The 25,995-nt window shown below is 39.9% G+C and overlaps 1 protein-coding gene across 1 annotated transcript in view; it reads right to left on the bottom strand.

Moving 5' to 3' along the window:
- Positions 1 to 25,995, bottom strand: part of CUBN (cubilin (intrinsic factor-cobalamin receptor)) — a gene marked incomplete at both ends in the record, with an annotated part of 88,055 nt that overhangs the window by 23,887 nt on the left and 38,173 nt on the right. Inside the window, 4 exons of the mRNA XM_009869014.1 lie at positions 1,588 to 1,769; positions 3,352 to 3,526; positions 9,960 to 10,141; positions 19,734 to 19,893. Coding sequence (XP_009867316.1) covers positions 1,588 to 1,769; positions 3,352 to 3,526; positions 9,960 to 10,141; positions 19,734 to 19,893 — 699 coding nt within the window. The remainder of the gene's footprint in view (positions 1 to 1,587; positions 1,770 to 3,351; positions 3,527 to 9,959; positions 10,142 to 19,733; positions 19,894 to 25,995) is intronic.

The following is a 25,995-nucleotide window of genomic DNA, read 5'->3' on the forward strand; positions in this document are numbered from 1 at the left end:
CCACCCCCAGAAAACACCAAAAAGCAGAAGCAAACAGCAGATACTCCTATGGCAATACAGGAAAACGGATGTCACTGCACTGCAATGGCTGCAAACTTTGCTCATGCAAAGAGCTCTGCCACAGCTATCTCCTCTGTCAGCTGAAGGACTGATGCCTTTCAGTGATTAAAAACCTAGAGCCCACATCTGGCCTATAAAGGTAACGCAAGTTGCCCCTGTACCTGCAAGGAGCTCATGGAACTGAGTACTCTGCAAAGTGTTTAGATAGGTACATACATCCATTGGCAGCAGGTTTAAAAGAGAAGCCTGTATATTAGTCTTTTTTCAGAATTTAGCCCTTAATTTGTAATTCTTGGGGGCGCATTTTTACCAGTGCTGCCATCTCAGACAGCTTGTGTTCATCAGGCAATCTGATTTTCTACTCCTGTGTGATATCTCAGGCTTGGAATTTTTCCCCAGTAGGCTTTTCCTTTCAACGATCCCCTTGATGTAGTTAAACAATTTAAATAAAAAGACATAACTATATTTCCCTATGCTTCAGAACCAGAAAAAAAAAAAAAGAACAGTTATTGTACAAAGATGTTTCATGGGCAAATGAAATCTTCAGTTCTGCTCAGCAAAATGGGGACACATTTCCTTTCTTCTGGTTCAGTACAAAAAAGCTTTACGAGAGATGCTGTTAAAACTGATGCTGTTTTCAAAAGAGTCTCAGTTCATGCCAAATTGAGTTCTTGCTGAATGAGAGTTTATCAAAGAGAGGAAAGCTGCATTTTGAGCTACAGCCACTGTGCTCTATCTGACTGGTACTGATCCTACATGCCTTTGTACTGAGCGAAGTGCAATCTGACATCAAAGGTCAGGATTTCATGTCTCTGCTCCCAAAAGGCCAAGCTGAGACGTGGAAATTTGTTCCTTGTCATGCACTAATAGACAAGCAACTTGAATTTCTGTGACATCAGGGAAAGCTCACAAGCCAACAGCAATGGGAAGCTTTTAAGGGAGCAGTGGCTCTAATGAAGCAATTAAACAGACAGCCGAGGAGCACCTAAACACACAGTGTGTACATAAAGAAAAAAAAAGACAGCTGCAACTCCTTCTGCATGTAGACCTCTCTCTTTCCTGAGTTTATAACAGAGTTTGGGCAATCTATTCTAAATGTGGCAGTCCATCCTATGGCTTGGAGCAAGCTGTTTTAAACTGCACTATAAATGGGAAAGGGTCATAACAGCCATCTAAGCACAAGGTTACTCCTCTGGTCCTAACCACAACTCACATCACCAAAACGAAAAATGTGGTGCCAGGATGCAGTATGTACTGCTTTTAGGAAAAGATCCTTCCAGATATAAGTGGGAACCCAGAAACAGGCAGAGATGCATTTGTGAAGCTTGCTTCATCGGTGAAGCAAAGGGAACTAGATCATAACGATTTAGCTGTAAATTTAAAACTTAGCTCATCAGTGAATAAATATGACTATACAACTACCAGTCTGAAAGGAACTGCAGCCTAAGTCGCACAGTAAGCGGCTTCTTCTGCAAGCATTTCACCAGATCTATTAAGGAAGCTTTTGAAATTTCTCTTGTTACTTACTGCAACACTGTCATAGTCACATGAAGGGTGATTTTGAATGTCAAAATCCGTGAAATTCAACAGGACTCTGTGGCTGTAGTCAACTTGGATGACCCAAGAACAATCTGTGTTGTTATTATAAGGTTGAGGATAGTTTGGAGAATGGATTTCCCCACTGGTAGCTTGGAAAATACCACCACAGCCTGAAAAAGACATAATCAGTTTTAATCACAAGCTCTTTTTTGTTTAGTGAGATTGCACCTCTAATTTTAAACTAAGAAGACTTCTGTCTTTATATTTTCTACATTAAACTTTCGTAAGATGAGCACTCCAACTGTTGGAAGTGTCATGCCCACAACAAAAACCATTGAAAATTACTATCCAGAAAGTATAGCATTATCTTTACTGGTGAACATGCAACAGCAATTTCTGTGAGTCATGTTTTTTTCTAGCCCCAAGCTGGTCGTAAATGTTGTAAAGGCTAAAGCATTAGTGCTGGTATTCTTCTATCCTAGATATTGTAAAAGCAAACCAAAATACCTAGCATACCGAGAAAGCAATGACTAAGCCTAGCTGGGCATAGGGGTGAGAAAACCATTTCTGAAAATATCAAGACATCTAGGAGCTCCGCTTTCCCCATGAACAGTACAACAGTTGCAAGCCTCAGGTTTCTAAACGCAGTTTTGAAGGCTTCCAGAGGACTCCACCCTCAAATATTTCTGACCAGAACAGCTACAGTGCTCCTGAATATCTAAATAGCCTGGAATGATGGATCTTGGGTGAGAACTGCAAGGGCTTTCAATAGGGTAAACACAAACTAATGGACTTTTATATGTTGTAAAGGCACCAAGGAGGGTGAGAGATAGACATTGGGACTGCTGTAGGTGGATGCTGCTGGCTGGAAGGATAAAAACTACACTGTTACTGTGTCCTGGTGAGTGGGTATTTTAGAAAATAGGTGAGGGTTGGAGTACAACAGGGGAGTTGCTGAAAGGGATAAGAAAGCTTCAGAGGGCCCGAGTAGAAAAAACAAGCTGCCAGACCTCAGAAAGGCATTGATTCAAAGGAGTACTGTAGGCTTGCTTTATTTAAAAAAAATAAAATCTTGTGCCTTTCTCATAAAACTTGTGAGAATGGAGAAGTATAAACCCTGACAAATTAATGAATCAGTGTCCTTAATCAAGTAATACTGCAAGAATTAAAATCTGCCTTTCCTCACTTTTCATTGCAATTATCTTCCAAAAACTTCCAAAAACTGATATGTTGTTGGGTCTTCTAAGCATATCTTTTCTTTTACTAATTACTAGTAAGGCTTTGAACAAATAATCACATGGGGGATGGACAAACCTTGCAGAGTTCAGGTATTTACTAATCACTTCAAACATTTTTGGAGATCACCAAGTTAAGCCATATTCTCAGATATTTTTCACTTTATAGTCTAAAATCAAAAGCATCATTCAGCTAATAAAATGCTCTGTGTGGGTGAGTGGGTGGGGAGAACAGCTAGCATACAAAAGTTCTTTTCCGGTTACAGGAATGTCTTGATTAATTATGTAGAGAAGAAACCCCAGCAAGGTAGACTGTTACAGAATACAAAACAGGCCTAAGTTTCAGCTAGTTAGGCAGGTTTTTTTCAGCACCTCTTGGTGCTACCAAATCCAGTAACACTCAAATTCTCCTTCAGTTTTCAGTCCTATGCTCTTTGACTTACTTCAAATGCTTGCATGACTAATCTATAATTGTCAGACTTCCTGAATTTCCCTTGGTATTAATCAGTATGCTCACCACCCGGATTTTCTTGCCAGGAGGCATTAAAACCTTTCCTTGTCACTCCTTCATCTGTCTTGAAACGGACAACGGCTGAATTGCCAGTAGTAGAGACTCGCAGCGGGTTCTGTGCTGATCTTGAAACACACAGCTGGGCTAGTCTAGGAGAGAGGAAATCAGGGCCACCATAGACCTAGAAATGGAAGAAATACTGTCAAAGTTTTTCAAAGACACCATCTGCTACACAGAATAAATGAGAACTGTTTAGCTAGGAGAAAAAAAGAATAAAAAGGTCTGTAAGTATTGAAAGTGATTCCACATTTTGAAATGCAGAGTAGCTATTTTCTCTGGAGGTTTACTTGGTATCCGAACCACCTGGCACAAGCCTGAAATTCTAGATCAATTCAGAACAGCCTTGCATTAAATGAGAATTTTTCGCTTTGAGGACTTTGCCACATTCTTCTTCCCCCATCCCTCCAGGGTTAGCACCTTATTTCTGTGGGGATAGAAAAGCAGATTTTTTTGTGTACTTGTACAAAGAAACTGTATCTCTTTGCAGGAACTTGTGCTGTTATTTTGCATCTTTTATGTTTAAAGAAACAGTTAAGACTGATTTTTAAATTGGGCCTAGATTTCATCACTCTTCCTGATAAAACAAAAAACACTGCAATTTTATTGGCTTCAATGGGAGAATCAACATCTAAACTACGGGATTTTGGTCAAGTAAACTACATTTATAATAATACCCTTTGGAAACAAGGATATTTATCATACATACTTCCCACAGAAGATAGGTTTTGACTTTTAAGAATATTTCCTACTCAGAAGAGTGTGCCTCAGGCAGCTACAAACCAGAAAACCACCACTCTCTTAGACATCATCATCAGTATTGTGTACTTCATAATGCATTTTCATACCAATTCAGAATGGCAGTGCTGAAGCCTTTTTAATCCAGTTCCTTGTTTTCCAAGGGGGATATGGGATTTTAGTTTGTCCCCATTACAACTGGTGGAACTGGCTCACCTTCCTTAGTTTTCCTTCTCAAAGCTGAAGAGAACACACATGCTCAGTGCAATTTTCAGAACCAGACGTGATTTTGGTGCCCAATGCCTTCAACGATTAAGATTTTTTGGCTTCTTGCATGCTAATGAAATGCCACCTGATATTAAGGGTCCATTGGTATGTCCCTGTTAGGAAAGCAGCTGCAAAAGTCAGCTTGACAGTAACCTCAGATGTGAAAACTGTTAGAGATACATCAAACAAAGAGCATGTTATTGTCTTTGAACAACTGAACTTGCAATAGATAGAGTCTCATTGTATCAACGTATATTAGATATAAAGTCTAAAGCTAAATTGCAGAATTGCAAGTTCTATCAACAAAACCAGGGAACAGGAAGATAAAGCAACAAATCCCATTAGGATTTTCATACCAGTAGCATCTCTGCTCCAGTATTTTATTAATCTAGTAAACTTCAAAAAGGTCAAAGAAAGCAATCCATGAATCTCTCAGAGAGTGGCAGTACTCTAAGAACCAACCTTCTATGTGGGCCTTTTGCCTCTGATGAAGGGAAACTCAGTATTTTAATAAGCTCTGACAGATTTTTTTTTTAACCTCAGAACAAGTCTGGATTCTATCCAAAATAAATATCTGAGCAAGTCTTACAAGTAGCTGAGCTAGTCCCACCACCTCCTGGGCTAAGTGTAGTTCATTGCTACACACTGATTGACCGTGTGCTCGCTGACTGCTCATGTTAGAGGTATAAGGGAAAGAATGTTTTCAACTGGAAAAAATATTCAGTGACTCTAGGATAGTGTGAGACCTCAGAAGCTGAAGCTTGTACCCACAAAAGAAAAAAGGAATTAATTTTTTGTTTTATAAACTCCAATGTCTGTTAGATGTTCAGAAGACTTTGTGTTTTTTTCAGTGGCTGATTACACAGGCTTAATAACTTAAACATTTCAATTTTGACTGAGACAGCACTTTTTGTATTCTGCAGGGAGGCTGCATGACTCGAATGGATCCTCTGTCCAATCAGTCATCTCAAGGCATTCAAAAGAAGTCAAAATGGATGAAATCACAGCTCAGATCAAGAATCTGTAACGAAGCAGTCACAGTCTGGGGAAGAAGCATGGTTGTCCGCTGGAAGCTCAGTGTCTTCAGCAAAATCTTCCTGCTTGGCTGCTTGTGAAGCCCAATGACAGCTGCATTTGTCAGAAGTCTGTTCAAAATGTGAAGTTTAAAATGTGGTTGCGGTGTACTCCTTGAGTCAGAGCCACAGCATGAGATCTAGCAGGAACACATGCTTTTAATCATCTAAACCAGCCCAGAGAAGCTATGTGGCAGAGGAAACAGCAGGAATACATGTCTAATAAGCATCATGGACCAGCCTCTCGCATCATCCCTGCTCTCCCCGGGGCCATCTGCACACCATGGGCAAGGGGACCAAACCCAGCTCTGACATCAGCCCTTCTGCTTTCTGTAGCAGTACCTCAGAAATGAACTTGGCCCAAGTCAACACTTATAGTGGATCTGCTGGAAGAGAATTAAGGACGGGGAAGAAATACTCATAGAAATCTGAGGTTTGTGGGTCTCCTTTACATTGTTAACTATTGGTAATGGCCATCTACACAGTTTCAAAATAAAAAGCTCTCTACAGTTAGGACTGTATTTTCTTTACTAACTTATGCCAGTTCAATTAATCTGGTGCTTTCACAAGGGCTGGAATAAAAACAAGTTAGAGTGTTTCCATGACAAAAAACAATAAAATGTTACTTTTGGCTGCAAAGAGGAAAACCAATAGTTACCAGATGAAAAAAAAAAGAAGAGGGGAAAGAGAATGGATGGAAAGAATGAATTCCAGGGTGTGGTTCACAAAGAGTCACAGGATGTCTGAGCTGCAAAGAGATAAAAATAAAAATAAAAACATTTAGTCTGACCAGAGCATCTGATCCAGAGATAAAATTATGTTTGATGGCACTGCGGGCCTGCACAACAGTGTCATAAAGCCCATGGTTTTAATCTGTTCTTATCATTTGCTTCTGCCCCGTTAGCTCCATTTATTGTTAACAGTCAGCATTCCAGAGTTATGAGCAACAGAAAGCTGTTTTTATGTGGTTGGTCACTCTCATGACACAGATTTTCTGGGAATAAAACTGATCTCTGTCCAGATATAACTAGTAGCAAGGAGAGAGCCTGGTTTTGGCAGAGAATTAAGAATTACGGTAATACTTGATGTTTCTTTATATTTAAATCAGAAGACCAAAGCATCTAATAAAGGCTTGGAAGTGCAGTAGATTGACAGGGCTCCTTCCTTTTCAGCTCAGAGCTACATCTTGCTATGGTAGAATATGATTATAGTTCATAAAAATATAGTGCATGTTAAAGAAAAGATGTCATAATTTAACAGAACAGGTACAGTAATTTTTTGCTATGCATGTATTTTCAACAGAAGACATTAAAAAAATATTTTTAACTCTTTCATTGTGTCTGAAAGTATAGTTTCTATTTCTGTGAAACATTTCTAGAAAACGTCTTTAAGAACAACTTAAAATTAGTATCTGGGTGTTTTTAAAAGGAATGGAAGAGAAAAGATAAAAAGACGGTTCGGCAGTGTCATAAAAGAAACAAGGAGGATTAAAGGAGAATGTGTCACACACTCAAGCATGCAGAAGCCACAGGCAAAACTTGAGGATTTCAAACACAAAATTTTTACGTAGCTTATTGCACAGTCTTGGTTAAACCTGTGGCAATACTGAGATACTGACATGGAAAGGGCAGCTTGTTTAGGAGGCATTGTCAAAGGAAAGCGAAAGGAGACAGTTGATGCATTTTAGAAGAAAAAATATGCTTCATAAAAATGCCCAAGAGAGAAATATTCAAGAAACTATGGTATAAAAACTAAGTTAGCAGCAAAGGTGCTGTGATGGGAAAGAGCTCTTAGAATTTTCCTACAATTTTTTGCCAGGTTGAAGGGGTGCGGGTGCTTCTAAGCAAAAGCTATATGTATCCAGGAGAGCAAGTTTTTGTGATCACTGGAAAATTTTTATTACAAGGTAATATATTTTTGGGAAAGAAACAGAAAAAAACCTCCAATTTATTGCAACGTTCTAAGTACAGCTTAACAGCCCAGGGAGGGATGGCAGAGTGCAGAGCTACTTTGATGCTGATTTTGATTTCCTATTGGAACTGGAAATTTATTTGGATTGAAACAAAACAGGAAGCAGTAGAGCTCACCATTCAGAGATAAGGAAAAAGTGAAATCAGGGGAATAACAATGAGAAAAATCAGACTTCAAAACTCAAAGAATTGGTAGACAGGATACTTTCAGGAAGATAATGTGCGAGTGAAGGAAGTTTGGAACCTTAGTGATCACCAAAACACATTGTGTCAACGGAACAACAGGAACCTCTTTTTTTCTAACACTTTTCAAACTTTTCTTGTGTGTGTGGTTTTCAGACTGGACATACATAGACAAGTACAGGTAAGAAGACGACAAGATAGAGCAACTCCTGGAAATGGTTAAGCACGTTCTTTCCCCCCACTAAATCTGAGTCATCATTTGTTCTAGGCAGGCTATATCAATCATGCTGTGAATGTGTAATTTTATAAAAAAAGCAAGAAAATATGTATGTGGCAAGGTACATAAAGCTTCACCAAATGCCTGCAGTTTGACAGGGGAAGTTGTTTGCTGCCAGGCAGAACCTTTGATCTTGCACTAAGACATGAACCAATTTTCCCCAATAAGTTGATTTGTGTTAGGTTGTCTGTCAGTAGATCAGTGGCAGGTGATGGGAACTGGATGAGCCACGGCCAGGAGGCAAGTAACTCGGAGGCATGCCGAAGCTGAGGGCAGGTACACATGGAAATTCAAACAGCAAGGCGGGCATCTGTGCTGATGAATGAGTAAGGCTGGAAAAATGTAAAGCACAGCAATGTAGTTTGAAAGGGCAAAGAAAGAAAACATAAAACCTAAGATATTAGGTTTTAGATCTCTTGCTAATGGATGCGGAGGAGCAAACTGTAGAGTCCTCTTAACTTCTTTAACCAATACATGCCCAGCAATCCACTCACTGGCTTTACATCAGACCCCCACTTGACAAAAAGTTGTGAGTTATGTATACGTTTACTGGATCCTACATGATAGCTCCTGGGTGACCATCTGCAGATGTAGACATTGCCCTTGCACTATTCAAGAAACGGTCAGCTACAGCAGACTTAGATTTTGTAGCTGTTTAATGAATTCCTCTAGGCAACAGAAGCTTACAGGCAGAGTACCTTCAATCTAGTCATTCCAGGCACAAACAGCAATGAAGCTGCCATAACACAGACTTCACCAATACCCAAACCAGCCAACACAGGTCATCTACTCACAGGCACCAATGTCAGCAACGTGACACACAGTCATATTTGCCAATGATGGAGAATCCATAGAAAAACTTCCTTACATCCAGATCCTACAGAAGTCCTAATGTCATTTTGTCAAGACTTCCACTTCATTGCTAAGTTAGGAAAGTCTGTTTCAGAGCCAGAAAACTGGAGTTAAGTTATACATCTCCTCTGATCATACAAATACTTTGCAATCATTTATCTGGCAACGGTATATTTAAGACCTGCTTTGGGATGCGGATTAGGTCTTCCAGCAATATTGCTGATGCATGTGCACTAAGGACCACAGGCTAGAGAAATTAAAGCTACAAAGGTCAGAACAGGCAGCCGTGAGTACCTGTAGGTGCTGGACAAAAAGCTGTCAAGCTGTATGCTGGTGACATGTGACATTACCCAGGAGCAGAGGAGAAGAAAAGCCCCAGTGGAGTGGTACAAGATCTCTTAATCTTTTGGGTTCATTACAAACACGTTCAAATGTCACCCACACGTAAACATCAAAAGACTCAACAACTGCACCTCCATTACTGATTTCAAATGTCTCTAACGAGAGACATTTCCCTTCTCCTGCACTTGAAATCTATTCAAAACCGTTAGCTGAGATTGGCTGCCTGGTTGCTTCCCAACACGAGCACAAAGATATCGTACATAACAGGACCATCCAGTTTTATGGGTCTCTTAAAGGTCAGTAAACCCTTAGAGAGGTCCCTTTTCTCCTTGTCCCACCACTCCAGGCTGACTAGAACATTGCTGCTTCTTTTATTCTTTTTTCTGAGTACAAAGATTCTTCACAGTTTCCAGGATTCAAGGTCCTAAACCTCCCTACTTCCTTGGAAGGTCTTACACAAGGTCTTACTGTAGTTATCCCCACAGTGATCCATTATCTTCCTTCACATCAGAAAATTTTATCTCCATGCTCCAGCACCCTACACTTAGTTCTTTGTAAAAGGTGGACTTTTTAAGACCCAGTTTTTCAGAGCAGTTTTGTCTCGTGTTAGGATTTGCACAGGGCCTAGCATCTTCATTGATTAAGGTATACAGACACCAAAGGCCTAAAAGCAAAAAGTTAAGCCACAAAGCATTGTGGCTTCTGTGACAACAGAAATATAACTGTAACCACAGCAGAAATGGGAAATTGCGGTAGAATTGTTTGTTCTGCTCCTGAAGTTCTTGGGATTATGTTCTTCAGATGGAAAAGCATGTAACTTAGTGTATTTTTGAGGAGTAAATCTAATGGTCTTACCTCCAAAACATCGTAGTTGCAGTTTGGATGATATTCAATGTCAAATTCTTGAATGGTGAGTTGAATGCTGCTACCAGGTGCTGTATGAATGTACCAGATGCATTCCCTATTGCTTGGGTATGTGTTGGGGTAGCCAGGGCTGTGAAATGAACCAGAAGAGCCAGAGAGGTCTCCTCCACAACCTGACAACACAGCAAAGCAGCCTGTCAGTGAGGGACTCCGGAAAAACTCACCAACAGCTCTGCAATGAGGACAGGCATTAGCACCCATTTCACGCACAAAACTGTAAGCCAGGCTCAAGGGTGTGCTCTGTCACAGGGAACCAAGGCCTAGCAGGGAAGAGAAACTCAGGAACAGCAGGCTGGACATGCTGACACTGCCCATGCAGTAAGCACTTCACCTCCTGTTTTGGCATGTTCTTCACTGTACCTCAGCATCTCCTTTGACAGCTGAAGAAACTGAGACATAAAGCAAAAAAAAAAAAAAGTGTCATTTTTTGATTGGCTTCTAACTTTGATCAGTTCTAGAAAGCTGAATCAGATCCATCCTCAGCTGTTACTGACCTCAACTAATACACAGACGAAGTTATCACAGGGAGGGCCTTCCATTGTTGTAAAAATGTCATTTCCCTCTGCTTTAGAAATCATAAAATTAAAGACAATACAATTTCCCTCAGCCCACTGAGTATGATTACAAGCTGCCAAGTCACAGTGGATGAACTGGCTTTCTGACATTTGCTGGGTTTAATGTTCTTTTTTATTGAATTGTAACTGTGCAATTGTAAGACCTGCCATGATTGAAAAGTTGTGCATTTTCTTTTCAGATACAAAATTATTGTCCTAACCTCACTCCCCAGCCCTTTGGGTGATTAAGTTCTTGTGTATTATGAGCTAGATTTAAAAAAAAAAAAAAAAAAAAAAGGGAAAGGAAAACAGTTGATCAAATAGAGGTCCTGATTTGACAGCACAAAGCTGCCGAACACCTGAGACTGCAGTTTTATTGTTGCTTTATGGAGATGTGGCAACCGCTGCACTTGCTCCTTTTACTGAGTTCCCAGGATGACGTTCTCCCTGACTTGGTCCCCAGGTGCAGCTATCAGCAGGGTGGGAAGGCACAACAGCCCTTCCCAGTGTCAGAGCAGACTTAGACCAGCTACATTCATGGTGAAGTCTCAGCTTTAGGGAAGCCAGTAGGGTAGGTGTGTACCTGTCACATGCAGAAAGCAAGGGAATTGTGTGCTTGATCTAAATTTACATGTCCATCATTCTGCCTTGCAGCAGCATATTTTTCCTCGCTACATTAGAAGCCTTAAAATACTTCATTTAGGCACTAGCTAATCTTTTGCTTACACAGCTTTTACGGTATCACTCGAGATTTGTAAAGCCCATACTCCATCAATCTCTCTGGCTTCATCTCCAGAGGAAAGGTTCTGTCACATAGCAAAAAAAGCTCCAAAATACTTAATAAAACCATCTAACAAACCATGAGCTCTATATTCCCAGAGGCAAATACTGTAGTATATCAGAAGTCATAAATTGCATTTGAATCAGAACTTTTAGTTATAGATTTTTTTTATTACATAAAACAAATAAATTTCCCCTGTGACCTGCTCAACTAAACCACTAAACCAGATGTGTAAAACTCCCCTAATCTCTATTAAGTCTATACATACTTTGCAGCTTGAATAAGGTATCTCTGGCCATTGCTCTGCTTAACACTTTCTTCAGGAAGCTATAAATTAAGTTCTTCAATTAAATGCAAATACTTTCCTCAACACCTTCTATGACAAACTTGTGGTCATTGAAGGATGGCTGCTAGGCCCCAGAAGCACTTGCCATCACCTCTACCCTGGGGTCTTTCAGCTCCTCGCTCAGATCTTGAGTTTGGCTTTGCCACAGTTGGCTCTAGAACTTCTAGGACTGCAAAATATAAATCTATGAGAGGGAAGAGCAGCAGGTCTCAAAGAGGGTAAAGCAATAAGTAGCTATTTAAAACAATAAGAGACATCTGAATGCAGATGTGAGGAAAACTCCATCCATGACAGCAACGTAACACAGATGTCTGTCAATCACCCGGTACTCACTAGAAAACTACCTTTTAAGCACAAGAATTCTCACCATTAAACAACAATTAGCTATAACTCAGGAAAGCCTTTACACAGCTGAGGTTGACCTCACAGCTGAATTGACACAGGTTTAGTTCTCCCTTTTTTCCCCAGCTTGCTGCACAGGATGCTCCATAACCCTCAGGAGGTTTGTCCTGCAGCCATAGAGCTACACTGTTAAGCTATTGGATAGCTCAACCAAGGACTAAAAGAAGCTTTTAAATGTATCTGAAACCGATCCTGCCTTCTGTCCTCCTGGAAACAGAAAAAGGTAGTGCACTTTCTTCCCCGAGGCCTGCCAGCACCAGTGGGTATAGGTAAAGCCCCTGAAACTTTGATATTCATGAATGTTTCAGGAGAGGCAGAGAGGAAAATAGCTTCAGTGTAACCCACCACCTCATTTTTTTCCCCAGTGACATCAGAAGAATGCTTAATTTTCCTCAAAATAAACCAGGTCATTGAGTTTTTACAACTGGAGGAAAAAAAAGGTGTCGGCAGAGGGAAAGCCTTACAGCTGAATTTGCAGGGTGAGTTGCTCTCTTTTCCCTCAGCAGCAGAAATGACCCAGCCACTGAGGACAGACTTCAGGAGGGGAAAGCCATCGCCAGCCTGAGAAACAGAAAGATTTCTCAACAAACAGTCTCGATGGCTTGGCTCCTGAGGGAACGGGGAGGCAGGGGAGTTTCAGCAGGCAAGAACAAAGCCAATTGCTATTTATCTCAGCCTGAAGAAAGCTGGGAACATTTTAAAACTAAACAGGCAGTTATGACTCAGCTTCTCCTACTAAGAGTTTCCTGATAGCCACAAAAACATGTTTTTTTTATTTAAACCCAAAATGGCTCAGATGAGCTGAAAGCTTGCGCACTGCACTTTGAGGCACAGACCCTTCTTTCTATGCTGCCCTTGCAGGTAGCATTCAGATTACTCACACTCCCTCTCCAGAGTGGTTTATTTTTTCTCTCAGCTGAATCGATATTCTTTGGATGAGGTATGTGAAGCACATGAATAAAAATGTCAAACTGTTGTTAATGTGCCATTTCTTTCCTTCCAACTACAATTTTTCCCAGAAAAGGCTTTTTGTTAAAAGAGAAGTGATTCTTCTAAAGTGCTCCAGTAAAATGGAGACAAAGTTTAGATCTTTGTGATTCATCTCTTATAATGAGTGTGCTCAACTCACGTTAAAAATCATTTATTACTTGTTTCCAAACAGTTTGGAAATTACTTAAGTTTATTCCTAAGTACTCATTGACTGAATGATGAAAAAAGGACTCACTAATCGTTGCAAACGTGTGAACTTCACACCTGAACTATTTTGACTGACCTGCATATGCCAGAAGAAACCTCCATATCAGAGCAGAAACATAATCTCAAAACTCTCTGTCCAGTTGTTAGAAAGTATATATATTACATTTCTGCTCTTATATAGATGAGATAAGGATCAGTTCCATTGTGCTTTTTTGAAAATATAGATGCTAGATGATCTAAACAAACTATTTACAGGAAAACTTCAGAGATTAAAGGGAATGTTCCTAGATTTAAACTCACTTGCTACATCTATGGAAGGCTAAAAGGCAAAAACCCCCTCAAATAATGATAGGAAACTTCTTTTAATGCTTGCCAACACTGTATGTGAAAGATTTGCCCAGCCTTAGAATTACAAAAAAGAAAAAAGTAATTGTCCAGGATTACTGTTTCAAAATGAGAGGTAAACTTTGATTCACTGACTCTGCAGCTTATATTTCAGTTCCCTGTATATTATGGGTCCTTGTTATTAAAAATTTTTTTGTCTTGAATATTTTTAAAAGGTGAATTTAGAATTTGATCCCTGATTTATTCAGTGTCTTCCTAGTTTTCATTAGCCACAAAATTGTTGTAGCATTAGCAATTTCTCTGACTGCATCACAGATACAAGCAAGCAATGTCAGCTAAACTGCAAGTATCTTTCATATCATTTGTGCAGAAAGACAGATTCACTACCTTTAGACAGATTCATTACCTTAAGATATTTATATTGGCTTTGAAATCTGCCTTGGCAGATTGTTAAAATAATCAGATATCCAACAAATTACATTCATATGAATGGTCTTCAGGCTGAAGATGTAGATGAATATTTATTTACATACACATGTGAATATATATATATGGATTCTGCATTTAAAAGGAAAACTTCGGGAGAAATACCAGTCCTGGGCTGGTTTTTTTTGAAGCATACATTTGTACATACTGTATCCTTTTCCTATTTTCTGAGCAAGCTAAGACATACATTTTCATTTGACCTGGAATGTATTTTCTATACAGAAGTACCCTACCTACTTTATCAAGATATTGAAATGGGAAGAGTTTAAATGATGATGTAATCATTTCAACTAATCAAACTTCTTCCATCTCTGACATCGCCATTAAATGAATACAAACAAAAATGTTTACATTTGTCTGCAAAGATCAGATTAGAGTTTGCTGCTATTAAAATACATGAAATTTGTGGCAACAATGAAAAAAGATTTGGTCTTTAGAGGTAAATAAAGATGCAGAAGCAGAACCTACAAATTGCTGCATGACTTCAGCTCTCACTGAAGTAGTGAATAATCTGAAAACATTCTGTTCCTAGTGAAACATATTTAAAAGTTTTTCTCAGCACAAAAATACAGTCTTGCTTTACGTGGACAGATAAGCAGCCAGCTGCACTGTGGAAAAGTTTCTTGCAGCTGAACTGCATGCGGCACATACTCAGTTTGTGCAGACCTCCTTGTAGTCATTTTGAAAACTTCAGCCCTGCAGTTAAACTGAGAAAAAGGGGGAGGGGACATAGTCTTGTAGTAGTGGAAAGGTCCTGGAATTCCCTTGAAAAATGCGTAAAACAACTACCTAACCCAGTGTTAGTTGCTAGGAAATCAGACAACAAATAGAAAGCTCAGGAAACATGTATTTGGTGTCTCTGCTTTCCTGTGGCTAAAATCTAAGTAGTCACTAAAAATTGTGCAAGGGATGATTTACAGACCTTCCCATATTACCGCCTGTCTGGTTAGCAGATGGTGTTCATTAACCAAAGAAGAATCTCTATTCTCATACATAATTATAGCTAAATAGAGAAGTAGTAATCTGTGGAAATCTCTATTACTTGCAAGGTTTATTCATGGGTATGTTTTAGCTATGTGCTAGAAAACCCGCTTCCATGAAGTTTAAAGTGAACTGGCACTATTCCTGTAAAGTCAGAGTTCAGGAAATGAAAGGATTCAGAGTTGCTGCATTTGTTGTGCTCATGATGAAATATTTCAGTAAACATCATCTGACTGTAGCTGCAAGGAGCATGTAAGATGAACATTTGCCTGCACCGCACTAATACTTCTGTGAAGTGTAACTTGGATTTGATTCTGAAATCTTTTGCTCTCAGATAGGCTTAGTGCATAGAATATTATCCAATGGAATAAGTGGGATAATTTTTGTGATGAAGGTTTATGCAAGAGAATTCAAGAGAAATCCAAGAGAAATTCAAGAGAAAACTAGGTTTTTTTCTTCTTCTTCCTGATTTGTTAATCAGAAATTTATTAATCAGTTCCTTCTGTAACTTCGATTATTACCGTTTTTCATCTCCTGATTGCTGATATTTTCTTCTATGTATTTCAGTCTGAAATCAATAAGATGGATAATAAACAAACATAGACTACTGGGACCCAGAAACATGAAGACATATTTAGGCATTTAAACAAGAGCTGAATCCTTCAAGATACTGAATGGCCAGAGTTGCCATATCAGCTGCTGGTGTTCAATGATTGGTTTTTTTAAAAAAAAGCCATTATCTAGCTCTCCAACGTGGATTGAACTGTTTACAGCAAGCATTTCCTGAGAATTTTGCTCCTTATTCTTTTTATTAGTTTAGGGGATGAGAGGAGATTCAGCTTGCTGAACAAAGAGAAGTGAATTCATCCTTAGCTCTCACATGTTTTTAATAGCCAGCCAGCGTGCAGTATGAAAAGCCAGCTCTGAACATGGTAGCACCCACACCTCGAACCAACTGCTCAGGACTTCAGAAGATCAGACCGTAGACTTAACATGACAGAAAGACACTGAAAAAGGAATGGTCATTTTTGAGAACTGAACAAATGGCAGTTTCTCAAAGGCTGCACAAGAAATCAACAACAGAGCTATGACTCAGGCTTAGGAAATCTGGGCCTCAGCTCCCTCACTGACCTGCAATGCAATTTTCTCTCTACCAGTCCTAATGGATGCCTGGCAAATGTCTGCAGTGAATGGTTCCTGCATCCTAATCTAATCTCTGTTTCTGTTATGCTTCCCTGAAGAACAAATAATTTCACATTTTTACCCCCTCACACACAGAAACCCCCAGTCTTTAGTTAGTGTATACTTTTTAACAATTTTCATCTTATGAAAATACACATCCAGACTAAAAAAAATTTCTCTTCTCATGAACCAAGTGGCTTTTTCCACACCCCGTCCATCACTAATTTCTTAGCAAAATCCAACAGAAGGAAGATGACAGTGAGGGAAAAGAGCAGTACAATACTTTAGGGCTACATAATACTTTTATGAATGGTGTGCTTTGCTTCTTTTCTAAAGGGGGAAATAATATCACAGAAAACAGAATAGCGGCTGCAAATTTTGACTATGCTGGGAAGAGCCAATTGAATTTATAAGCTCTACTGACAACCAAACAGTCAAATGAGTAAGCTTCCAATGAAATGCAGATGTATATATAAAGAAGTTGGCTCCTACATGCACATTGCTCAATAAAGTGACATGTCTAGGAAATATGTGTCTTCTCAGATAGTGGCAGTTGTCACTGGTGTAATTTTGCACTGAAAGACCTTTGCCCTTTTGGCCTCATGATTTTATTTTTTTTTTAAGGAAAGTAATTCAATTGGCATGACATCTTTGCAGTATCCAGACTGTTACCAAGAGTTTGTTCTTTCTCAAAGGGCCAATATATGCCTCAAAATGTATTTGCCTATATTAAGCTTCCTAGCAAACAGCAGAAGTGGAATGAGCACCTTGCAAATTTAAGCTTTCCTCTGGTAAATAATACTCTGGAGGCCTTGGCTTCAGAAGAAAACATTAGGGATTTAGCAAAATCAATCCTAAATCTGGCCTCATCAATGAAAACCCCTTAGATGAACAGTGTTATTTTAGAACCATAACCACTTTTAAATTGATTTTTTTGCACTAAAGAATTCCATCTAAGTTAAAATAATATAGGACACTTTTTAGCATAAATACCAGCACTGTCCTAAGATCAGTTACTAATTCTATCTTGGAGAAAGTCTAAAGACTGGGTGTTCCATTTAGCAACCCAGATCAGCAACTCAGCAACTGAAAAGAAGTGGCTCAGCAACTGGAAAGATCAGATCATAAATGTTGCAAAAATCAGAACACTTCATAGTTGTGTTATGAGCGGCAGGAGGGGCTCCTCACATCAGTTATCAGTGAGGTAAGCTTTTGGCTTTTAGGGATCACCTCACAACTGCAAGCAAAGTTGCCGGAAGGAGCATCTGAAGTGAACTGTATCAAGCACATGGTGGCAAATATAAGTGCTGCTCTCTTTTATCACCAAAACACGTGAATGTCTTTGATATATATTTCATAGATGCTTCACAGCTGCCAGCTAAGGAGCACATGGACAGCCTGAGAAATAATTCACAACAGCTTGAACTCTAGAGCACCCATTTGTCAGCTGAGCAGAAGTAAAAGCTCTTCTCTCAGCAATATATATAGCCTTGTAATTTTCTTGTCAGATGAGATGTTACCAGATCCAGGTTTAGATTCAGTGAGGGATTTGTCCTCGAGGAAGAGGGGACCTGAATGCTTCATTCTGAAATACCCAGCTGAAAAGCAGTATCTCCTGATGGGTTCCCCTAGATGAGGAGACTTTCTCCAATAAGGTATTTTTGTGCATTTGAAAGATTTGCAGAAGGCGGAAACTAATATGGCACCCCAACCATGGGAATATATTAATTTTATCCACTCTAGGGCAATGGCATATGCCCAGACAACGTAGCCACCAAGGGTAAGACAAAGACCCATATTTGTGCATGACACCGATCAAGAAAAAAAGGAAGTTCCTGCAATCAGGAAAAAGATGGCAACAGTTGTCAGCTCTGGAGGAATTTGTTCTCAGATAAGATACTGTCAGGAGTTGCAGCTGTGATGTTCAGAGCCAGCAATGACATTCCCAAAGACTCATCTGAACTCACAGATCCTTTGCTGCTTAGACACAGCCCCACATCAGCAGTCTGAGCCCTGCACAGTGTTAGGCTGCAGTTTAGTGTCCAGGAATTAACAGAGGGTCAGTGCTGTCTGACAGAGATGTGAATGTGTCAGTGCAGAAAAAGAGTGCATGGGGGTGGGAGAGGGCTGCAGAGTCCGGGAAGTGTTTGGAACGGGACGTGGAGGGAAAGCAAAAGAGTGCTTACCATGCAGGCAGATTCTGGAAAGCTCTGAGAGCTTTAGAAAAGGAAGTTAACCCAGCACCATGGCTACTGTATGGGCTGATGTCATCTGGCTGGCCATAAAAGCCTCCACTTTTTCTTCTTTTGTGCGGTCCCAGAATGACATCACCTCGAAGCACAAGAACATACCTTTGTGCTGCAGCACTTCCCCTGCTGGCTCCTGCCACACAACTCACTCCTCCCACACATGTCCCTCCTTTGCCCAGAACTGCTCCTTGACCTCCGCTGAATGCAAAACACCACTGTCTAGTCGACGAGAGCCCTTTGGGAGCCCGCAAACGCCGGCAGTCTGTGGCAGCACAGAGGAGCCCCTATTCAAAGGACGTATAGCATGTCCTACACCTCAGCAACCCGCAGTGGGGCCTCTGCAGCCGATTTCAGCTGCTTTACAATGCTGTCAGAGCTGAATGGTGTGAACCCATTAGACAGCCAGGGCAACTGTGGCGATTTAATTATTTTCAAGGTTGGATCCTCTCTGAGGGGATACACAATAGCACACAATTTAATCTTGTTGCAGTCAGATATTGCTGTTAAATAAGTAGAGTTACATTTGTAGCCTCACTTGTGAAGAAACTGCAAACATAGTTTGCAGCTGTACAGTCATGAACAGATTTGTTTATAATTGGTGTGCATGTTTGCTTATTTAATGAGGCCTGTGACGGTCTTTGTGGCATGCAAGAACAAGGGAAAAAACACCCAAAGCACATTCTGGCCAATGTTATTTCATGCAGAGAAGGGGGGTGGGGTGCAGCTAGAACTGAATGTGCTACCCAACAAAATAAGCACTACTAAAGAAAACTAGAGAGAAGCCTGCACAGAAAACCCAAGTTCGTAGGAATGGGGCAAACTGAGGACCAAGTGCTTTCTGTTGGAAAGACCAAGTCACCCAAGTCACAAGATTCCCTTGTAATAGCTGTTCAGTACAGAAATTTTGCAGATGCTGCTCATCCCTGTGCCTACTCCTGCAAATGAAAGCATATTTTACTACCAGCTCTCTCTCTCTGATCAGATGATCTTCAAAGATGTGCCTGTACAGAGAAACATCCACTGAGAAAGTATTCGAGGAATTATGTGAGGAAATGCAATGGTTTTAGTGCTGTAAAGGGTTTTTTCTACCTAACTGACTTAAGGCAGCATAAGTTGGGACTCCATTACACATACAGGGAAGAAGAAAGTATACCTCTGCACAGGAAAGCTGGGTTAACCTACCATTAACATGCCACAGCATCTGGAACCCACTTCTAGTGTTCAGTCCATCAGAATAAAACACCACGTGAAGGCTGGTCCCTGTAGTGCTTCCTGCCAGTGGAAGAGACTGCCCACAGAAAGTGCCTATCAGGTTGGATTGTACATCAGGCCCATCATAGAGCTGAAATGAGACAAAGAAAACATCCCAGTGAGTAAAAAGCAGCTCCCTAATTCTTAGTGTTTTGTATAGGATGTCAAAGAAACAGCAGTGAGACTTCTTGCACAGGATGTCTTTGCACAGCAATATCAGCTCTGGAAAGCACAGAAAGATTTGGATGAAATGATGAGCAAATATAACTGCAGTATGTCTTTAAACTTGGGTGCACACTCTGTACAGTAGGCAGGTTTTGCTGCTTCTGTTTTGGTGTGTATTGGGGGTTGCTGGGGAAGAAGGTAAAGGACAAATGACAGTGAACTGAAATAGAAAATAAAGGGAATGTCATGGGTCTGACTTGACTGTACATCTAACATGCTCAGTGCCTCCAAACCTCTCACTGACAACTCTGTTTACATTTTCCTTTCTTTAAGACTGCATTGAGCTGCTTTCAGGACTGACTGGACCTATGATGGAGAAAACAAGGCAGTCAGCACCACCAGGGCCTGCCAGAGTATGAGGAAATACTGAAAATCAAAAGCAAAGTAAACCCTCAAAACCCACAAGCCAAACTTCACATGTGCCTATTTATTGTTTCATGTTCTTGTGCTAATGTCTTGCTTTGGAGGAGAAATGGACTGAGTCATACTTACTGAACTTTTGTTCTTAAAAATACTTCACATTTGATCTCCTAGCCGTATTCTACATGATTTGATAGTGTGTTGGTAAATGTCACCAGCCTGAAAATCTTTGTTTCCCAAATACAGATCAGAAATCCTCCACACATAGTTATCCCAAAAACCCCCACAAAACAAACCAAAAAAACAAACAAACCACAAATAAAATGCTAAGGAAATATACATGCATTTAAATCTGCAAGTTTAAAGTTACTCATATACTGACATTTAAATGAAAACAATGCATCTTTTGATGGGGTGATAGTGATACTTGGAGCTTTTATGCCTCTTTACTTTAGTTGTCACCAAAAAGGTTTAAAGGGTCTTTCAAATCCTATTTTTGTGAATCTTTTCATGTTTAGTAAATCCAACTCAATATGCATCCATGTTCCTCACCAAGTATCTTGAAGTTCAGTGTCATTTTTCAGGGCTGAGGTGTGTATTTTTTGCAAAATTGGTAAAAATTAGACTTTTTAGTTAAATTGCCCTTGACATATATCAGATCATCAGTTGCTGTCAAAGCTAGCAGTTGCTTTATTATTTCTACTTTTGTTGCTGTGATTCTGAAAGTTTAGAAAAACAGCAAGCCTTGTGCTTTTTTATCATTTTGCCACAGTTCATCTGATCTTCTGTCTCACAGAGCACATCTTCCTAACACAACCCAGCAAATTACTGGCAGAGAAACAATGTCTGAACATTCTCATTGTGAATTTTTGGCACATATCCTTTCAGAATTTCAGCAAAAACTTTTCTCTGTTCTGAAGCCATCACCGTAAAGTTCTCTGTGCAAAGAATCAAATCTATGATCTCTAGAAAAACAGCCAAGGTTTATTTATCTTTGCTCTCCATTCAAATCTCTTTTCCAAATATCTCTTATCCCAATAAGAATTCTTCTACACTCAACACCCACAGTATGGAAGTATATTACAGTAAGTATTGATTAACCATGCTAGCTACTAATTTTTTTGCACACATTTTCTAGCAAATGCACATATGGGAATGAGTAATTAAATCTGCAGCTTTTCTGTTCAAGATGTTGGTCCTGCAGAACCTTCTGAAATCTCATTATTGATTTAAGGCATAGTTGGGGCCACGAAATCTACTCAAATGGTCTCAAATCCTCAAGCAGACAGTCTAGTTTGAATGTCTTTTTTTTAAATAAAAAATGGACTGGATGTAGTTCAGCCAGAAGTTAGGGGTAAATTGGAGGAATAATTCTGCGGTAATATTCCATGGCCATTTTATGGTTGGTAACCATGGATCTTCTTTGTTTTCAGTCTTCAAATGCAACGAGAAGCTCTGAGCATAAGAAGTGTATGGGAACTTGAGAACTACCACTCCATTTGGTATGATTTCTCTAGATGAGATCAGAAAAGCTTGGAAGTTTCTAATTGCAGACCCATTACTGGTAGATCTTACAAAGCCTTGATCAGATGTGGCTGATAATAGATATGAAATTGTCATAAAGGTTAGATGTTAAGAAGTTGAACACCCATATGTATTCTTTCCAAATGTAAAGCCTGAAGGACCACCTGACAGACAGATGAGCTGTCCCATGTCCAGCATTACAGTTATGACTTTCCTCCAAGCCAGGCTGAGAGCTTTACACATTCTTTTATGGCTTAAGTTCATCAAAATGAAATGAAGTCAGATCTAATTAAATTTTTAATAGTACTAATTCCTGCGGCAGCTTTGGTATATACTACTCATATTTCTGTGGCTTCAAGCCATGGAAATCTTACACCAGAAAAATATGAATGAGGAAGAATGAATCAATGCAGAGATCACGAATCTGTGCTTTGAATAGAAGCAAAAACTATGTTAAGATATTCAATGATCAGCTGCTAGCTTTAGTGACTACAAACGAGAAACGTATCTACAGAACTATGGACTAAATCACACCCAGCAACTTTCAAATCCAAACAAACAAAAAAACCCCAAACCAACTTCCATGAGTCTCCTGCAACTTTGATTCAATGACTGTTATTTTTATCTAAGACAGCAAATGTCACATTTCTGTGTAACTTCCCCTGAAAATAGTCATCAGTTTTTCAAGACACAAAGAATGGTTACTATGGCAATCCCTTCATGCGTGCTGCCTCGTGGGTCTGGGTTCAGAGCAGTTTCGCAGGAAATTCAAGTGCCTGGCCAGCTGTAACTCATTAAGAGAGGCAGAACCGCGACTGCTAGAATTCCGAGCTGTCTTTCACTTCTAAATGAAGGGAACAGCTGTGTGTTTTCACAGGGCATTTTGAACTTCTCAAACCACATTTTGCTCTCACACAAATATGGGCAAGTGAAACTGAAGCTGAACGCAGATCTCTTGAGCCACAATTTCTGTTCTGATCTCTGAGATAGTACTTCTCATTTAAGGGCCTGCTTTGTCAGCTATGCTATCCTAAACTGCTGCAAATCAAGGGAAGGTTCTTCCCCAGGCTATATAAAGCAAGGTACTCCCTTGGACTGTGCAAGACAATCGAATTTCAGGGTGGTTTATTAGCCACTCTGCTCCTATACTGACTCTAGAAATCATGGGTTGGGCTCCCTCCCAGCTCCTCAAGGGAGGAAAGTGCTTGCTGTGTAGATATTTGTTTCATAATTTATTTACTTGTTCAGACCTTTTAGCCTCCATCAGAAATTCCAAGGGCTTCGTAATGATTTTGGCAGACAACGCAACAGGGAAAATATGCAAACAGCTGCAGCACGCATTCAGTTCCTTAGCCTCCCCTCCTTAACCGAAGCAACTGCTCAGCAGCACCCGAAGTTCATCACCCATTTCATCAGCCTGCACCCCGGCACTGGGCCCATGTGGGGACGTGTTACGTTCAGACAAGTTATTAGGCATGAACTCATTAATTGTTACAAGCAACTCCTTATCAGGCTTCCGAGGAGCAAACGTATAGGCTGACACAAACGTAAATGTAAAAAGGGGAGGCACTAGCTCTTTAAGGGATGAATCAAGATGTGGGACTGCCTTGCAGTAAAGTGGCAGCTGAAAACCACCTGTCTGTACATTGACTGGAGTGGGGCTGGGACAGCAGAGCTAGCCACGGCTGCAGGAAGCTTGGGTACCTCTCCCAGAGGAGGCACAATGGTCACCAGTATTACGTTTCGGCTTTTTTGACTCTTCATCCTGAAAATACGTCTCTGACGCCAGTGACGATGCTCTGGAGGACACCTCTCTTTGGAGGAGCAAAGCAAAACGGCATAACCTGTGTCACAAAGAAACTCATTGCCAGAACTGGAGCAAGGGCTCAAGGACTGAGCTGACCGGAAAATGAAGTTTCTGCTGCATGGAAAGAAATAAAGATCTCAAATAAATGGGAGGAAAGAAACTTTGAACATGTTCCATTTGGGCATACTTGAAGCAGGGACATTTTTCTACCCAAGCATCTTGTCAAGTTTATTCCTTCTTGCGAAGTGAGACTGGTAGGAGCCTTCCAGACAGGTACTGGGACTCCATCTGTTCAGTTTTCTGCCAGGAAAATTACTTTTTTTAAGGGTAAAATTTTAGTTTTTCTCCCAGAGAACTTTATTTCTGTGACAAGGCACAATTTTTCATCAGGAAAATCATTATAAAGGAAAATTCCTAGGCTAACCTGCTATGGGAAAAAAGCTCTTACATACATCGGTTATAGGTATAACACAATCTCAGTCCAGGGGTGATGGAGTCTTCAAATACAAACTTTCAGTTTCATATGAAAGGAAAATCCATCCTATGAATACTGACAATTCCCATTCTATTGTACTGTAAATAATTTTATTATCAGATTACATTAATTCAATATATAATTATGAGTCATTATATCAATAACTGTCTCAATTTGAGTCTTGAAACTCCCAAAGCCTTTTTACAAGCACCAGCAGCAACAGCCCTGGGCTGCATTTGCAGAAATCAGTGAATGAGGTTATGTCTTGGATCAGACCAGAGTATCTGTGGTGTCCCACCCATTGCTGGACCCTGTAGGACATCCTCAAAGAGCTATTCTGACACACACAAGTATTCCTTTCCTCTTAGAAGTGGTAAACCTGATATAGGATTGTTCTGAGTGACCTAAACATTAGAGGCAGTGATTACAGGTAGCCAAGCAGCTCTTCCTGAATGAGTCATTTTTTTGAAAGGAAACTTTGATGGCATCGCAACAAACATGTTATCAGGAAAAAAAAAAGAATCAAAAACCATACAATATACTCACCATTCACATAACAGAATGTACTCCAAAGTGAAATCACAATTAATTGTTAAAGAAAGAATCAACACAAATAAAAGCAATCAATTTCCAAGCAACACATTTCCTTCTAGAAGAACTAGAGTGTAAGCTTAAAAAGCCTGCAGGTCTGTCAGAGAAAAAAAAACGAACAAAAAAAAAAACCCACATACAAACAAAAGCTCCAGGATGTAGCACGTTGCACTGGCTTAGCACCACAGCGGCATCATTTTCACAGAAACAAAGGAAGCTTAAGACTTTGAGTAATTTACTATATGGAGCCTTGTTACTTTTGCAGAAACAGAAGAACAAAATAAGGATAAGTTTGTGCTTCCATAACAAGAAGTATTTGCAATTACCACCAAAAAAAATCAAATCCTAAGAACTCATTTAAAATCATGTTTTAATATGATTATTTAAATATTTATGCCCTAGCTGACCTTTGATAAAACACCTTGCTCTAACCACCAAAGGGAACCTTCTTGACTCCACACAAAGACACACTTTCACTAGTTAACCATTTCATTCCACAGTACAATGGAGCTTGACATCACGCATCACTAGACATAAAGACACATTGGTTAATCTTGCTGGGATTTATCTAACACATGGAAATGGGTAAATGTCTATTTTCTTTAATAGTAAGAGTTGTATGTGAGTCTATGTTTTGTCTCATAACCTGAGCCTGAAATACTCAGAAAATACTGAAATACTTTGAAACTTTCAAGCAAAGTTAAATTCAACTTTGGGCTGCAGTGATATTTTTTTAAAAAGAATTTTTCATCTCTTACATTACCACTTACTACCACTTAACAAGAATTTCTAACTGGAAGCAAATCCACTCATTCTTGTCTTTCTAGGAAAGGCTTATTTCTGTAAATCATATAACAATAGTAATCTTCTTTAGCAAGGCTCTGGATTTAAGAATATGAGAAATACAGGGTGTATCTCCGGATGAAATTTTAAAATTGTTTTAGATAAAGGAGTAGGAAACAACTGCTGTTTAAGAAAGGAATGTTCAGGAGACATCCACCTAGCCAGTCAACCCCAAGACTTGCACTCAAAACCTTGCTTGTTCAGCATGATATTTTAAATCCCTAAGCCTGTACAAGGAGAGCACCTCCACCTAATCGCCATGCTGTCTGGCTGGAGAAGACCTTGTCCACCTGCAGTGGGGCAGTCCCAGAGTCTCACTCGCACACGCTGGGCTGAAAGCAAGGCAGTCAAAGTGCAGGAACGCAGCA

The sequence above is a fragment of the Apaloderma vittatum genome, unplaced genomic scaffold, assembly GCF_000703405.1.
Source record: "Apaloderma vittatum isolate BGI_N311 unplaced genomic scaffold, ASM70340v1 scaffold40104, whole genome shotgun sequence".
Lineage (NCBI taxonomy): Eukaryota > Metazoa > Chordata > Aves > Trogoniformes > Trogonidae > Apaloderma > Apaloderma vittatum.